This window comes from Poecilia reticulata, chromosome 18, assembly GCF_904066995.2.
Source record: "Poecilia reticulata chromosome 18, P_reticulata-male-v2, whole genome shotgun sequence".
NCBI classification, from domain to species: Eukaryota; Metazoa; Chordata; class Actinopteri; order Cyprinodontiformes; family Poeciliidae; genus Poecilia; species Poecilia reticulata.
Window position 1 is genome coordinate 7,501 of NC_088847.1, and position 17,500 is coordinate 25,000.

The window sequence follows — 17,500 nt, forward strand, 5'->3', positions numbered from 1 at the left end:
CATCCAGGCCTGGACATCCAGGCACAGACATCCAGGCCTGGACATCCAGGCACAGACATCCAGGCAGAGACATCCAGGCCTGGACATCCAGGCAGAGACATCCAGGCCTGGACATCCAGGCACAGACATCCAGGCCAGGACATCCAGGCATGGACATCCAGGCAGAGACATCCAGGCCTGGACATCCAGGCACAGACATCCAGGCAGAGACATCCAGGCCTGGACATCCAGGCACAGACATCCAGGCCTGGACATCCAGGCCTGGACATCCAGGCAGAGACATCCAGGCCTGGACATCCAGGCACAGACATCCAGGCAGAGACATCCAGGCCTGGACATCCAGGCACAGACATCCAGGCCTGGACATCCAGGCACAGACATCCAGGCAGAGACATCCAGGCCTGGACATCCAGGCCTTGACCTCCAGGCCTGGACATCCAGGCCTTGACCTCCAGGCCCACACCCAGACTTGGCTCCGGGGTCAGACACAGTCTTGGAACCCCCCCCACCCCCGATAGAACCAGGCTCTCCACACGAGTATGTGAACCCACACTTAAGCACCCCTCCTCGGACTAAACCAAGCAGTACGCAGGCCCTGGAAGCTCGTGCCCCTGGTAAGGCAACTCAGTTTTACGATGTGGCCTTGGGTTGACCGGGGAGAGGCTACCCTCCCCAGCCTCTTCCGGCCGAGCGCCCCCTTTCCGGTCCCTGGATGGGACTTAGACTTTTTCTCGCCATCAACTGAGAACCGGGCCTGCCAGGCCCACCGGCCGAGCACGTGAACCCACACTTAAGCACCCATCCACGGACTAAACCCAGCAGTACGCAGGCCCTGGAAGTTCGTGCCCCTGGTAAGGCAGCAGGACTTAGATTCTGGTAAAAATGTTGGGTTTCTCCATAGGTTTAACTGGAGAGTGTTCGCTGCGTACCCAAATTTTGCACATCTTCTAACGGCCACCAACAGGGCAATTTTGACCCGATCGCGATGCGGCTTGGCAGCCTTTGCGATCTCGTCTCGGCCTACACACACACCGAATTTTGGAGCTCTAGCATCAAAGCTTGGCCCTTCAGAGCCATGTGCGGTTTTCGGACCCCAGGTCCGGATCGACACAAGGGGGCGTGCCTGAATTGAAAAACCGGTGACATTAGTTCCATGTGGTCGGACTGAACACCCCCACGAAGTTTCAGCTCCGTTGGACCACGTTAAGTGGGTCTCCCTGGTGTTTGAATTTCGTGTTTCCAGAAAAACCGCTCCATTGATTTGAATGGGAAATGGCCGCCCGGAACCATAATTTTCCACATATTCTAACGGCCACCAACAGGGCAATTTTGATCCGATCGCGATGCGGCTTGGCAGCCTTTGCGATCTCGTCTAGCTCTTTAAACGTACCGATTTTTATAGCTCCAGCTACTACGGTTCTTGCTGGGGGGCCGGTGCCGTTTTTAGAAATGGGGGGTCCGGATCGACCCCACAGGGGCGTGCCTGGATTGAACAAGCGGTGGCATACGGTCCATGGGGTCGGACTGAACACCCCCACGAAGTTTCAGCTCTGTGGGACCACGTTAAGTGGTAATGCCACGCGGTTTTATTTCCAGTTACCATAACCCTCCTTATGGTCTGTGGACACTGTCCACTCTTAACGGCGCCCTGGCACCGTTCACCGCGGCGGGGCGCCGGCAGTCGCTGCCCTAACTCGTTACTGGAGGCGGGGCGCCAGTAGTCGCGGCCCTGGCTCCATTCACCACTTGTAAACATTGGCGGCGGGGCGCCGGCAGTCGCTGCCCTAACTCGTTACTGGAGGCGGGGCGCCAGTAGTCGCGGCCCTGGCTCCATTCACCACTCGTAAACAGAGGCGGCGGGGCGCCGGAAGTCGCTGCCCTAACTCGTTACTGGAGGCGGGGCGCCAGTAGTCGCTGCCCTGGCTCCATTCACCACAAACACTTTGTCATTTTTCTGGTGTCTGAAATATTTCTAAGTGTTGGAACACTTTGTCATTTTTCTGGTGTCTGAAATATTTCTAAGTGTTGGGAACACTTTGTCATTTTTTTGTCTATCACCCACTTTTCAGACTTTCTTTATCCTCATTCAGATAGTGTTTTTTCGCATAAGGTGTTTAAATCCCAATCAATTCTTTTCGTGCCCTGGTAAGGCATGATTGATTCAACACTTAGAAAGTTTTCTGAGACATTCTGTGCGGCTGGAAGCAATCGCGCAATCAGCGCCCTGCCGCCTGCTGCTGCCTGCCGCTGCCGCCTCGCAATCAGGCTCAATAGACCCAGCTGCCCGTTCCACCCTCGCTGCTGCAACTTCTCCGGACAACAACGCTTCTGCCGGACGTTTCTACTGCAGACGTGGTCCAGATGCCCCAAAACCACGCTGCCCGTCTGCCAAGGCAAGTTTGCTCAGCTGCCCAAGCATTTAGAGCGTTTCATTGCATTTAAACCCTGTTGACGGAAGATACTAGTAGCCTTCGCCCACAGACGGTGAACATCCGTGGGATGCTGCCCAGTCAGGCTGCGGATACTCTGGTCCAAGGGTGGACAGACACTATCCAGGTTCACAACCGCCTCGAGCCACAGGTGTTACGCGACCTCTTCTCCAGCTTCAGTGGCGTCCACTCTCCGCGCCATCGCAGAGCTTCGCTCCACGGATCCGACCCGCCGCTGGCATCCGGCCTGGAGCCCAAGACCCGAACAGCAGAGCTCCAGAGTCGCAGGGAGAGACGCAGACGTGTCGTCGTCTCCTGGCCCACACAACGCAGGGCCCACGGCCGCTTTCAAGTACAGACTCTTCTCCTCATGCTGTCACCATGCCTGCTTCTGCTTCTCCGCCTGGTTCACCTGCAGCCACCGGAGCCCCGTCTCCTGCAGCCACCGGAGCCCCGTCTCCTGCAGCTTCTCCGCAGGGCCAGACCGACTCTGATTCCCCTGCAACATCAACCTCCACAAGGCCAGTCAGAGGACTTGCCCTGCTGCCATTTGCTCCAAGGAAGTTTCCACCACCCGTGGAGCGCTACCTTGAAGAGTTCCATTCAGATCTGCGGGGTGCCCTGCCGAGCGCACAGCACAGGATGAACGCACGCTCCAAGCTGGGTCGGGTCCGTAGCTTTCTCTCATTTATTGCACACGGCAGGCAGGTCAACCCCACCTGGAAGTTCCTGGACGACGTGGAACGGGTCCACGCCTTCCCGCAGGCACTGAAGCTGAAGAAAAGAGCCATAACGACTGTTAAAGTTTACCTGGTGAACCTGTCCCAGTTCATGGATTACTTTGCCGCTACACCCCCGCGGGAATGCAGGCTGACCCGGAGACAGATCACCGCCGTCAGCAGAGCGGTCAAGGCTGACCTCCTCCAAATAGCCACCGAGGTGACCCTCCACCAGATCGAAGTTAAGCGCTCCAAGGAACGGCGGACCGTCACCAGAACCCAGCTGAGAACCTGCAAGACCCTGGCCAGGACGACAATCCCTTCCCTGCTAAGAAAGCTGGAGAACCAGCCAACCATCCAGTTGCGGAACCAGTTCTATGGTTACCTAGCTTGCTATCTCTCTGCGGTCTATGGTCACAGAGCAGGGGTCTTGACAAACATGACTGCCGACGAGCTCCAGGAAGCGATTGATGAAGCCCAGGAAGGCGCTCCGGGCTTTGTGATTAATGTAAGTTTCTGGTAGAACCAGACCTGGTAGAACCAGACCTGGGGAACGGGCATGGGAAGCTAATCTAATCTAATCTGATCTCTCCTCAGGTGAGGAGGCACAAGACGAACCGTGCGTTCGGCGCCGCCCAGCTGTTCTTGAGCCATGCCGAGTTCGGGTGGTTCGTACGTTGGATGGGTGTCCGCCGGCTGCTGGAACCACGCTGCAAGCTACTGTTTTTCAGCGCACAACAGACGCGTATAAGACGGCTAAGCAAATACGCGGCGTGTGCATGGAGCTCAATGGGACTTCCGGGCCGTCCCACGGTAACCGATCTAAGGACAGCGGTAGCGACCCACGTGAGTGATCCATTAACGGCTCTGAACTCACCCGCTTTTCTGTTTTTAAATGTATTTTCTGGTTCTACGCAGGCACGGGATGCGCACGGCAGCGAGGTCAGGGGACAACTGTCTAGGGTCATGTGTCATGACACGAGGACCGCGGACCGGTACTATGCCAACCATCTCACCGCGGAGCAATTGGCTGACATCCGGAACGCGTTCGACCGAGCCACAGCACCCCAATCCTCTCCGAGCTCTGGAAGATCCAGGGCCGCTAGTCCTGCCAGTGTACTGGCTACGGATGGTGACTCCTCGGGGGATCTGGCTCCATCAAGCAGTCCTACAGAGACGGAGCCACCCACTGGAACTATTCAATAAAGAATTTAAATGTTTACCGCTAAATCTGCTTTATTATTGGGGTGTTTTGGGGAAAACCTACGGGCAGAGAGAACCATACAACCAGGCCCTCCAGACGAGTAAGTGAAGCCACACTGAAACACACCTCATCGGCCCCAGAAGTACGCAGGCCCTGGAAGTTCGTGCCCCTGGAGAGGTCTGATGACCCAGAGACTGGCAGGAGAGGGGACAGGCCCGCCACACGCCCGAGCGTGACGGGCCCTGGCCGGCCTCGAGAGGCCGGCCAGCCCCCTCTCCATCCTGGAGGGTCAGAGAACCGTAACCAGCAAGGCACCGGCCGAACCTGCGCACACATACTGTGGTCCCCCTCCTCGGACCCCAACCCCCCAGCACACAGGGCCTAGAAGCTCGTGCCCCTAGTGGGGCAGGATCAAACCAGACCAAGGGAGGGAAGGGGGCCGAGGTCTGCCACACCGGAGTGTGGCAGGCCCACACCGGTCACGGATGACCGACGCTGGCCCCCAATCGCCTCTGAAGGGTCAGAGAACCGGGAAGGGAGAGAGAACCGGGAACCGAAGGGTTGTGGGGGGCGAGCTGAGGCCTGCACCCTCGCCTGGGAACCGGAGGAAGTTCGTGCCCCTGGTATGGCAACGGTCCTTTCGTGGGGGCCCCGGAGGTCGGCCGACAAAAAGGATAGGATCGAGGGGGGAATCTCTTGAATGTCAGTGGGTACCCCTCTCTCACGACGGTCTGAACTTCTCTTCACCACTGGCAGAGTGATCCATCGCTAAGAGCTTTTGTGTGTCTGTTCAGGGAAAGCTCAGAGAATGTGGGTTTGACAAAAGCGACCGACTGGCGCTCGACTCGCCGAGGGCCCCCGCCCGACAGGGCGAAGGTCCGCCGCCGAGGCGAGTCATTGAACCCCCCGTGCCCTCTCCGGGGGAGAGGGGAGAGTTGGGTACCAGCCGGCGCGCGGAGAGCGGCCAGGGCTTAGCCGCGTCCCCGCACTGGGGGTTTTCGGTTCCGAGTTTGGGGCCGTCACCGTAGGTTCGCCGTGCGCTCGGCGCCGCCCCGACGCAGCCTCCAACGCTCGCTCCGCCGTCCGGCCCCGCGAAGCCCTTCGGGGTCGGAGCGACGGTTACGAGCGCTTTGGAGCAGAGGCTGCCGGGCGGCCCGGAGGGCGCCTTCGGCGGGTGGTCGGCCCCGGACTAAGTCGGTGGAGCCGGTCCGCGACAGATACAAATCCCACCCCCAAACAGTTAAATGGGGCGGGAAGAGCACAGCCGCGGGCCGGAGCCCGGCGCGGAGAACGGTCGTGCGCCGCGGCGGGCCGGAAGACGGACGGAGCCGAGGCTCCGCCGCTCCCGCCCCGGACGCGACATCCGGCCGCCGAGACCCCCGCGCCGAGGATCTGCTATCAAGTACGGGGGAGGGGGGGAAAAGCGGTGTGAGGGAGACGGGGGGCTCAGGTCGAACCACAACCGCCGAAGCGGCGTGGCCGGCCCCGGCCAGACCCTGAGGACTGGCCGGCCCCGTTTCCCCGCGGCGCTCCCCCCCCCAAGAACCTCGACCCAGCAATTAGTTATGTAGCCACCGAGAGCCAACAAGAGCCACGCGCCGAGAGCGGGGCCTCACTCAAGGCCCCGCAACCCAACGCCGCAGCAGCTCTGGTCTCTCAGTGGCTCAATCTTTTAGACAAGCATATGCTACTAGGCAGGCCGGTGACGGAAGGTTGCTCCGGCGACGCACCGCGTGGGTGCGCGCTTTATCCGGAGGAGAGCCCGCCGACTTCCGGCTCCGAGGCGCGGGGCATGCATCTCGAAAGGTCGTGCGTCGTCAGGGTTTGAGAAACTCTATGATCTCCTGGAGCCACCGCCGCTTGCGGAGGCCGGTTCCACCCCCAAACGATACCCAACTGGAACCGACCGGCGATGGACCAGTGAAAGACGGCTGGGACAGACGGGACGTCTCGGTCTCGCTACCGATGGTACGACCGCGGGCTGGAGCGGGTGGGGTCGGGCATACATGCCTCCAGACCCGCGTCTGCACGGGTCAGGAGACGGGCCTGCAAGGCTGAAGGAACCCTTCGCCGAAGCGCCAATGCTTCAGAGCACCAGGGCCGGCGAGAGCCCTTCATGGCAGGCCACATTTGTACCGTACCACAGACTGTCAGTACCCGGGTCTAGAGGCGAACCTGCAAGGTTGGAGGAACCCTTCGCCGAAGCGCCAGTGCTTGAGAGCACCAGGGCCGGCGGGAGCCCTTCATGGCAGGCCACGTGTGCTGTTCGGTCGGTTGTGTGTGTGTAAGTGTGCGTGGGAGACATCCACTGGAGCTCCAGGACCTCCAGCGGGACCCCGGGCGGACCGGAGTCCGCTCAGAGCACACCGCCTTCGGCCTGGGCCCAGGGTGTCCTTGCCGCTCTGTCCTGCCTTCCACAGAGCTCCGGGGCGAGCCAGAGAACCTCCAGGCCCGTCGGAAGGACCCAGCAGACTCACCGGCCAAATCTGAGACATGTCGGCCAAAGCCCCGGTTCTCCAGAGAAAAGGCAGACTTTTTTTTTTAAAACCGCTCAAAATGCACTAAAATGGGGGAAAAGAGGGCTGAAACCTGCTTAGATAGGCTCGCCAGACATCCAGGTTTCCGAAAATATAATTTTCTAAGACCTCACTTTCCCATTTTTCTTCTAAGTCCCTCTTTTCCAACTCTCTTCTCATATCGTTCCGGCAGTGTTTTGACGGGTAAGGTGACGCAATACCCTCGGCGAGTTTCATGGGCGAAAGTGAAAGTAAAAAAGACCGGACATTTTAGTGTGCACCGGACCTTCCGGTGCTAATATCTCGGTCGTTCTTTGCGGTAGAAGGAAACGGATGGCACGGGGCTGTTCCCCGGACTCCGGACTATCGGGCCATGGTGCGTTTTTACCGAAAAAGTGCATTTTTTTCCGCGAAAGCGGACCGAATGGACCCGCTTTGGCGAAAATCGCTTAAAAATTCGTTAAAAATCGTAGGAAGGTCCTGGAGCAAATCGGACACCACCAGCGCACTCCTGGGACTCGCCCGGTTCCATCGGGGTATGACATGCCAGGGTTCCCGTCCGTTTTGACCGCTTTTTCGGGGGACCGAATGGGACCGCTTTGGCGAAAATCGCTTAAACATTCGTTAAAAATCGTAGGAAGGTCCTGGAGCAAATCGGACACCACCAGCGCACTCCTGGGACTCGCCCGGTTCCATCGGGGTATGACATGCCAGGGTTCCCGTCCGTTTTGACCGCTTTTTCGGGGGACCGAATGGGACCGCTTTGGCGAAAATCGCTTAAAAATTCGTTAAAAATCGGGGGAACGTCCTAGGCGAAATCGGAGACCACCGGGGCACTCCTGGGACTCGCCCGGTTCTTCCAGTATATAGTTTGCCTAGGTTCCGTACGAATTTGAAATCCGGGCCTGGAGCAACAGAGACATACAGGCCTGCAGAACCAGGCTGGGACATCCAGGCAGAGACATCCAGGCCTGCAGAACCAGGCTGGGACATCCAGGCAGAGACATCCAGGCCTGCAGAACCAGGCGACATCCAGGCAGAGACATCCAGGCTGGACATCCAGGCAGAGACATCCAGGCGACATCCAGGCAAGACATCCAGGCAGAGACATCCAGGGACATCCAGCAGACATCCAGGCTGGACATCCAGGACATCCAGGCAGACATCAGGACATCCAGGCAGAGACATCCAGGCGGACATCCAGGGACATCCAGGCAGAGACATCCAGGCTGGACATCCAGGCACAGACATCCAGGCAGAGACATCCAGGCCTGGACATCCAGGCAGAGACATCCAGGCCTGGACATCCAGGCACAGACATCCAGGCAGAGACATCCAGGCCTGGACATCCAGGCAGAGACATCCAGGCCTGGACATCCAGGCACAGACATCCAGGCAGAGACATCCAGGCCTGGACATCCAGGCACAGACATCCAGGCCTGGACATCCAGGCACAGACATCCAGGCAGAGNCATCCAGGCCTGGACATCCAGGCAAGACATCCAGGCCTGGACATCCAGCCGACATCCAGGCAGAGACATCCAGGCCTGGACATCCAGGCACAGACATCCAGGCAGAGACATCCAGGCCTGGACATCCAGGCAGAGACATCCAGGCCTGGACATCCAGGCACAGACATCCAGGCAGAGACATCCAGGCCTGGACATCCAGGCACAGACATCCAGGCCTGGACATCCAGGCACAGACATCCAGGCAGAGACATCCAGGCCTGGACATCCAGGCCTTGACCTCCAGGCCCACACCCAGACTTGGCTCCGGGGTCAGACACAGTCTTGGAACCCCCCCCCACCCCCGATAGAACCAGGCTCTCCACACGAGTATGTGAACCCACACTTAAGCACCCCTCCTCGGACTAAACCAAGCAGTACGCAGGCCCTGGAAGCTCGTGCCCCTGGTAAGGCAACTCAGTTTTACGATGTGGCCTTGGGTTGACCGGGGAGAGGCTACCCTCCCCAGCCTCTTCCGGCCGAGCGCCCCCTGTCCGGTCCCTGGATGGGACTTAGACTTTTTCTCGCCATCAACTGAGAACCGGGCCTGCCAGGCCCACCGGCCGAGCACGTGTACCCACACTTAAGCACCCCTCCCGGACTAACCCAGCAGTACGCAGGCCCTGGAAGTTCGTGCCCCTGGTAAGGCAGCAGGACTTAGATTCTGGTAAAAAATGTTGGGTTTCTCCATAGGTTTAACTGGAGAGTGTTCGCTGCGTACCCGAATTTTGCACATCTTCTAACGGCCACCAACAGGGCAATTTTGACCCGATCGAGATGCGGCTTGGCAGCCTTTGCGATCTCGTCTCGGCCTACACACATACCGAATTTTGGAGCTCTAGCATCAAAGCTTGGCCCTTCAGAGCCATGTGCGGTTTTCGGACCCCAGGTCCGGATCGACACAAGGGGGCGTGCCTGAATTGAAAAACCGGTGACATTAGTTCCATGTGGTCGGACTGAACACCCCCACGAAGTTTCAGCTCCGTTGGACCACGTTAAGTGGGTCTCCCTGGTGTTTGAATTTCGTGTTTCCAGAAAAACCGCTCCATTGATTTGAATGGGAAATGGCCGCCCGGAACCATAATTTTCCACATATTCTAACGGCCACCAACAGGGCAATTTTGATCCGATCGCGATGCGGCTTGGCAGCCTTTGCGATCTCGTCTAGCTCTTTAAACGTACCGATTTTTATAGCTCCAGCTACTACGGTTCTTGCTGGGGGCCGGTGCCGTTTTTAGAAATGGGGGGTCCGGATCGACCCCACAGGGGCGTGCCTGGATTGAACAAGCGGTGGCATACGGTCCATGGGGTCGGACTGAACACCCCCACGAAGTTTCAGCTCTGTGGGACCACGTTAAGTGGTAATGCCACGCGGTTTTATTTCCAGTTACCATAACCCTCCTTATGGTCTGTGGACACTGTCCACTCTTAACGGGCCCTGGCACCGTTCACCGCGGCGGGGCGCCGGCAGTCGCTGCCCTAACTCGTTACTGGAGGCGGGCGCCAGTAGTCGCGGCCCTGGCTCCATTCACCACTTGTAAACATTGGCGGCGGGCGCCGGCAGTCGCTGCCCTAACTCGTTACTGAGGCGGGCGCCAGTAGTCGCGGCCCTGGCTCCATTCACCACTCGTAAACAGAGGCGCGGGCGCCGGAATCGCTGCCCTAACTCGTTACTGGAGCGGGGCCCATATCGCTGCCCTGGCTCCATTCACCACCCTGTCATTCTGGCTATTCAATAACACTTTGTCATTTTCTGTGTCTGAAATATTTCTAAGTGTTGGGAACACTTTGTCATTTTTTGTCTATCACCCACTTTCAGACTTTCTTTATCTCATTCAGTAGTGTTTTTCGCATAAGGTGTTTAAATCCCAATCATTCTTTTGTGCCCTGGTAAGGCATAGAGTTTCAGAGCAGCAGAGCAGCTGGGGCAATCGGCAATCAGCGCCCTGCCTGCCTGCCTGCCTGCCGCCTCGCAATCAGGCTCAATAGAACCCAGCTGCCCGTTCCAGCCTTCTGCTGCGACTTCTCCGGAAACCAAGCTTCTGCCAGACCGTTCTCCATACTGCAGACGTGGTCCAGATGCCCCAACCACGCTGCCCATCTGCCAAGGCAAGTTTCTCAGCTGCCCAAGCATTTAGAGCGTCCATTGCATTTAAACCCTGTGACGGAAGATACTTGCCTTCGCCCACAGACGGTGAACATCCGTGGGATGACTGCCCAGTCAGGCTGTGGATACATGGTCCAGGGTGGACAGACACTATCCGGTTCACAACCGCCTCGAGCCACAGGTGTTAGCGACCTCTTCTCAGCTTCAGTGGCGTCCACTCTCCGCGCCATCGCAGAGCTTCGCTCCACGGATCCGACCCGCCGCTGGCATCCGGCCTGGAGCCCAAGACCCGAACAGCAGAGCTCCAGATCGCAGGGAAGACGCAGACGTGTCGTCGTCTCCCGGCCACCACGCGGGCACCACGGCCGCTTCAAGTACAGACTCTTCTCCTCATGCTGTCACCATGCCTGCTTCTGCTTCTCCGCCTGGTTCACCTGCAGCCACCGGAGCCCCGTCTCCTGCAGCCACCGGAGCCCCGTCTCCTGCAGCTTCTCCGCGGGCCAGACCGACTCTGATACCCATGCAACATCAACCTCCACAAGGCCAGTCAAAGGACTTGCCCTACTGCCATTTGCTCCAAGGAAGCTTCCACCACCCGTGGAGCGCTACCTTGAAGATTCCATCAGATCTGCGGGGTGCCCTGCCAAGCCACAGCACGGATGAACGCACGCTCCAAGCTGGGTCGGGTCCGTAGCTTTCTCTCATTTATTGCACACGGCAGGCAGGTCAACCCCACCTGGAAGTTCCTGGACGACGTGGAACGGGTCCACGCCTTCCCGCAGGCACTGAAGCTGAAGAAAAGAGCCATAACGACTGTTAAAGTTTACCTGGTGAACCTGTCCCAGTTCATGGATTACTTTGCCGCTACACCCCCGCGGGAATGCAGGCTGACCCGGAGACAGATCACCGCCGTCAGCAGAGCGGTCAAGGCTGACCTCCTCCAAATAGCCACCGAGGTGACCCTCCACCAGATCGAAGTTAAGCGCTCCAAGGAACGGCGGACCGTCACCAGAACCCAGCTGAGAACCTGCAAGACCCTGGCCAGGACGACAATCCCTTCCCTGCTAAGAAAGCTGGAGAACCAGCCAACCATCCAGTTGCGGAACCAGTTCTATGGTTACCTAGCTTGCTATCTCTCTGCGGTCTATGGTCACAGAGCAGGGGTCTTGACAAACATGACTGCCGACGAGCTCCAGGAAGCGATTGATGAAGCCCAGGAAGGCGCTCCGGGCTTTGTGATTAATGTAAGTTTCTGGTAGAACCAGACCTGGTAGAACCAGACCTGGGGAACGGGCATGGGAAGCTAATCTAATCTAATCTGATCTCTCCTCAGGTGAGGAGGCACAAGACGAACCGTGCGTTCGGCGCCGCCCAGCTGTTCTTGAGCCATGCCGAGTTCGGGTGGTTCGTACGTTGGATGGGTGTCCGCCGGCTGCTGGAACCACGCTGCAAGCTACTGTTTTTCAGCGCACAACAGACGCGTATAAGACGGCTAAGCAAATACGCGGCGTGTGCATGGAGCTCAATGGGACTTCCGGGCCGTCCCACGGTAACCGATCTAAGGACAGCGGTAGCGACCCACGTGAGTGATCCATTAACGGCTCTGAACTCACCCGCTTTTCTGTTTTTAAATGTATTTTCTGGTTCTACGCAGGCACGGGATGCGCACGGCAGCGAGGTCAGGGGACAACTGTCTAGGGTCATGTGTCATGACACGAGGACCGCGGACCGGTACTATGCCAACCATCTCACCGCGGAGCAATTGGCTGACATCCGGAACGCGTTCGACCGAGCCACAGCACCCCAATCCTCTCCGAGCTCTGGAAGATCCAGGGCCGCTAGTCCTGCCAGTGTACTGGCTACGGATGGTGACTCCTCGGGGGATCTGGCTCCATCAAGCAGTCCTACAGAGACGGAGCCACCCACTGGAACTATTCAATAAAGAATTTAAATGTTTACCGCTAAATCTGCTTTATTATTGGGGTGTTTTGGGGAAAACCTACGGGCAGAGAGAACCATACAACCAGGCCCTCCAGACGAGTAAGTGAAGCCACACTGAAACACACCTCATCGGCCCCAGAAGTACGCAGGCCCTGGAAGTTCGTGCCCCTGGAGAGGTCTGATGACCCAGAGACTGGCAGGAGAGGGGACAGGCCCGCCACACGCCCGAGCGTGACGGGCCCTGGCCGGCCTCGAGAGGCCGGCCAGCCCCCTCTCCATCCTGGAGGGTCAGAGAACCGTAACCAGCAAGGCACCGGCCGAACCTGCGCACACATACTGTGGTCCCCCTCCTCGGACCCCAACCCCCCAGCACACAGGGCCTAGAAGCTCGTGCCCCTAGTGGGGCAGGATCAAACCAGACCAAGGGAGGGAAGGGGGCCGAGGTCTGCCACACCGGAGTGTGGCAGGCCCACACCGGTCACGGATGACCGACGCTGGCCCCCAATCGCCTCTGAAGGGTCAGAGAACCGGGAAGGGAGAGAGAACCGGGAACCGAAGGGTTGTGGGGGGCGAGCTGAGGCCTGCACCCTCGCCTGGGAACCGGAGGAAGTTCGTGCCCCTGGTATGGCAACGGTCCTTTCGTGGGGGCCCCGGAGGTCGGCCGACAAAAAGGATAGGATCGAGGGGGGAATCTCTTGAATGTCAGTGGGTACCCCTCTCTCACGACGGTCTGAACTTCTCTTCACCACTGGCAGAGTGATCCATCGCTAAGAGCTTTTGTGTGTCTGTTCAGGGAAAGCTCAGAGAATGTGGGTTTGACAAAAGCGACCGACTGGCGCTCGACTCGCCGAGGGCCCCCGCCCGACAGGGCGAAGGTCCGCCGCCGAGGCGAGTCATTGAACCCCCCGTGCCCTCTCCGGGGGAGAGGGGAGAGTTGGGTACCAGCCGGCGCGCGGAGAGCGGCCAGGGCTTAGCCGCGTCCCCGCACTGGGGGTTTTCGGTTCCGAGTTTGGGGCCGTCACCGTAGGTTCGCCGTGCGCTCGGCGCCGCCCCGACGCAGCCTCCAACGCTCGCTCCGCCGTCCGGCCCCGCGAAGCCCTTCGGGGTCGGAGCGACGGTTACGAGCGCTTTGGAGCAGAGGCTGCCGGGCGGCCCCGGAGGGCGCCTTCGGCGGGTGGTCGGCCCCGGACTAAGTCGGTGGAGCCGGTCCGCGACAGATACAAATCCCACCCCCCAAACAGTTAAATGGGGCGGGAAGAGCACAGCCGCGGGCCGGAGCCCGGCGCGGAGAACGGTCGTGCGCCGCGGCGGGCCGGAAGACGGACGGAGCCGAGGCTCCGCCGCTCCCGCCCCGGACGCGACATCCGGCCGCCGAGACCCCCGCGCCGAGGATCTGCTATCAAGTACGGGGGAGGGGGGGAAAAGCGGTGTGAGGGAGACGGGGGCTCAGGTCGAACCACAACCGCCGAAGCGGCGTGGCCGGCCCCGGCCAGACCCTGAGGACTGGCCGGCCCCGTTTCCCCGCGGCGCTCCCCCCCCCAAGAACCTCGACCCAGCAATTAGTTATGTAGCCACCGAGAGCCAACAAGAGCCACGCGCCGAGAGCGGGGCCTCACTCAAGGCCCCGCAACCCAACGCCGCAGCAGCTCTGGTCTCTCAGTGGCTCAATCTTTTAGACAAGCATATGCTACTAGGCAGGCCGGTGACGGAAGGTTGCTCCGGCGACGCACCGCGTGGGTGCGCGCTTTATCCGGAGGAGAGCCCGCCGACTTCCGGCTCCGAGGCGCGGGGCATGCATCTCGAAAGGTCGTGCGTCGTCAGGGTTTGAGAAACTCTATGATCTCCTGGAGCCACCGCCGCTTGCGGAGGCCGGTTCCACCCCCAAACGATACCCAACTGGAACCGACCGGCGATGGACCAGTGAAAGACGGCTGGGACAGACGGGACGTCTCGGTCTCGCTACCGATGGTACGACCGCGGGCTGGAGCGGGTGGGGTCGGGCATACATGCCTCCAGACCCGCGTCTGCACGGGTCAGGAGACGGGCCTGCAAGGCTGAAGGAACCCTTCGCCGAAGCGCCAATGCTTCAGAGCACCAGGGCCGGCGAGAGCCCTTCATGGCAGGCCACATTTGTACCGTACCACAGACTGTCAGTACCCGGGTCTAGAGGCGAACCTGCAAGGTTGGAGGAACCCTTCGCCGAAGCGCCAGTGCTTGAGAGCACCAGGGCCGGCGGGAGCCCTTCATGGCAGGCCACGTGTGCTGTTCGGTCGGTTGTGTGTGTGTAAGTGTGCGTGGGAGACATCCACTGGAGCTCCAGGACCTCCAGCGGGACCCCGGGCGGACCGGAGTCCGCTCAGAGCACACCGCCTTCGGCCTGGGCCCAGGGTGTCCTTGCCGCTCTGTCCTGCCTTCCACAGAGCTCCGGGGCGAGCCAGAGAACCTCCAGGCCCGTCGGAAGGACCCAGCAGACTCACCGGCCAAATCTGAGACATGTCGGCCAAAGCCCCGGTTCTCCAGAGAAAAGGCAGACTTTTTTTTTAAAACCGCTCAAAATGCACTAAAATGGGGGAAAAGAGGGCTGAAACCTGCTTAGATAGGCTCGCCAGACATCCAGGTTTCCGAAAATATAATTTTCTAAGACCTCACTTTCCCATTTTTCTTCTAAGTCCCTCTTTTCCAACTCTCTTCTCATATCGTTCCGGCAGTGTTTTGACGGGTAAGGTGACGCAATACCCTCGGCGAGTTTCATGGGCGAAAGTGAAAGTAAAAAAGACCGGACATTTTAGTGTGCACCGGACCTTCCGGTGCTAATATCTCGGTCGTTCTTTGCGGTAGAAGGAAACGGATGGCACGGGGCTGTTCCCCGGACTCCGGACTATCGGGCCATGGTGCGTTTTTACCGAAAAAGTGCATTTTTTTCCGCGAAAGCGGACCGAATGGACCCGCTTTGGCGAAAATCGCTTAAAAATTCGTTAAAAATCGTAGGAAGGTCCTGGAGCAAATCGGACACCACCAGCGCACTCCTGGGACTCGCCCGGTTCCATCGGGGTATGACATGCCAGGGTTCCCGTCCGTTTTGACCGCTTTTTCGGGGGACCGAATGGGACCGCTTTGGCGAAAATCGCTTAAACATTCGTTAAAAATCGTAGGAAGGTCCTGGAGCAAATCGGACACCACCAGCGCACTCCTGGGACTCGCCCGGTTCCATCGGGGTATGACATGCCAGGGTTCCCGTCCGTTTTGACCGCTTTTTCGGGGGACCGAATGGGACCGCTTTGGCGAAAATCGCTTAAAAATTCGTTAAAAATCGGGGGAACGTCCTAGGCGAAATCGGAGACCACCGGGGCACTCCTGGGACTCGCCCGGTTCTTCCAGTATATAGTTTGCCTAGGTTCCGTACGAATTTGAAATCCGGGCCTGGAGCAACAGAGACATACAGGCCTGCAGAACCAGGCTGGGACATCCAGGCAGAGACATCCAGGCCTGCAGAACCAGGCACAGACATCCAGGCAGAGACATCCAGGCCTGCAGAACCAGGCTGGGACATCCAGGCAGAGACATCCAGGCTGGGACATCCAGGCAGAGACATCCAGGCACAGACATCCAGGCAGAGACATCCAGGCACAGACATCCAGGCAGAGACATCCAGGCTGGGACATCCAGGCAGAGACATCCAGGCTGGGACATCCAGGCTGAGACATCCAGGCAGAGACATCCAGGCACAGACATCCAGGCAGAGACATCCAGGCTGGGACATCCAGGCTGGGACATCCAGGCAGAGACATCCAGGCCTGGACATCCAGGCACAGACATCCAGGCAGAGACATCCAGGCTGGGACATCCAGGCTGAGACATCCAGGCAGACACATCCAGGCTGAGACATCCAGGCAGAGACATCCAGGCTGGGACATCCAGGCAGAGACATCCAGGCACAGACATCCAGGCAGAGACATCCAGGCAGAGACATCCAGGCAGAGACATCCAGGCACAGACATCCAGGCAGAGACATCCAGGCAGAGACATCCAGGCGCAGACATCCAGGCAGAGACATCCAGGCTGGACATCCAGGCACAGACATCCAGCAGAGACATCCAGGCTGGACATCCAGGCAAGACATCCAGGCCGGACATCCAGGCAGACATCCAGGCGGACATCCAGGCTGGACATCCAGGCAGAGACATCCAGGCTGGACATCCAGGCACAGACATCCAGGCAGCGACATCCGGGCCTGGACATCCAGGCCGACATCCAGGCAGAGACATCCAGGCCTGGACATCCAGGCAAGACATCCAGCGGACATCCAGGCCGGACATCCAGGCAGAGACATCCAGGCCTGGACATCCAGGCACAGACATCCAGGCAGAGACATCCAGGCCTGGACATCCAGGCACAGACATCCAGGCCTGGACATCCAGGCACAGACATCCAGGCAGAGACATCCAGGCCTGGACATCCAGGCCTTGACCTCCAGGCCCACACCCAGACTTGGCTCCGGGGTCAGACACAGTCTTGGAACCCCCCCACCCCCGATAGAACCAGGCTCTCCACACGAGTATGTGAACCCACACTTAAGCACCCCTCCTCGGACTAAACCAAGCAGTACGCAGGCCCTGGAAGCTCGTGCCCCTGGTAAGGCAACTCAGTTTTACGATGTGGCCTTGGGTTGACCGGGGAGAGGCTACCCTCCCCAGCCTCTTCCGGCCGAGCGCCCCCTGTCCGGTCCCTGGATGGGACTTAGACTTTTCTCGCCATCAACTGAGAACCGGGCCTGCCAGGCCCACCGGCCGAGCACGTGTACCCACACTTAAGCACCCCTCCTCGGACTAACCCAGCAGTACGCAGGCCCTGGAAGTTCGTGCCCCTGGTAAGGCAGCAGGACTTAGATTCTGGTAAAAAATGTTGGGTTTCTCCATAGGTTTAACTGGAGAGTGTTCGCTGCGTACCCGAATTTTGCACATCTTCTAACGGCCACCAACAGGGCAATTTTGACCCGATCGAGATGCGGCTTGGCAGCCTTTGCGATCTCGTCTCGGCCTACACACATACCGAATTTTGGAGCTCTAGCATCAAAGC

At 59.2% G+C, this 17,500-nt stretch overlaps 2 protein-coding genes across 2 annotated transcripts; both read left to right on the forward strand.

Moving 5' to 3' along the window:
- Positions 1-2,774: 2,774 nt before the first annotated feature.
- On the forward strand, positions 2,775-4,369 carry LOC145548930 (uncharacterized). Its single transcript, XM_081600043.1, has 3 exons — positions 2,775-3,656; positions 3,746-3,994; positions 4,067-4,369. The coding sequence occupies exons 1-3, from the start codon at positions 2,811-2,813 to the stop codon at positions 4,352-4,354; spliced, it is 1,383 nt and encodes a 460-aa protein (XP_081456169.1). The 5' UTR covers positions 2,775-2,810; the 3' UTR covers positions 4,355-4,369.
- A 6,773-nt stretch (positions 4,370-11,142) lies between these two features.
- LOC145548948 (uncharacterized) lies at positions 11,143-12,440 on the forward strand. The gene is made up of 3 exons (XM_081600069.1): positions 11,143-11,727; positions 11,817-12,065; positions 12,138-12,440. The coding sequence occupies exons 1-3, from the start codon at positions 11,143-11,145 to the stop codon at positions 12,423-12,425; spliced, it is 1,122 nt and encodes a 373-aa protein (XP_081456195.1). The 3' UTR covers positions 12,426-12,440.
- Positions 12,441-17,500: the final 5,060 nt, after the last annotated feature.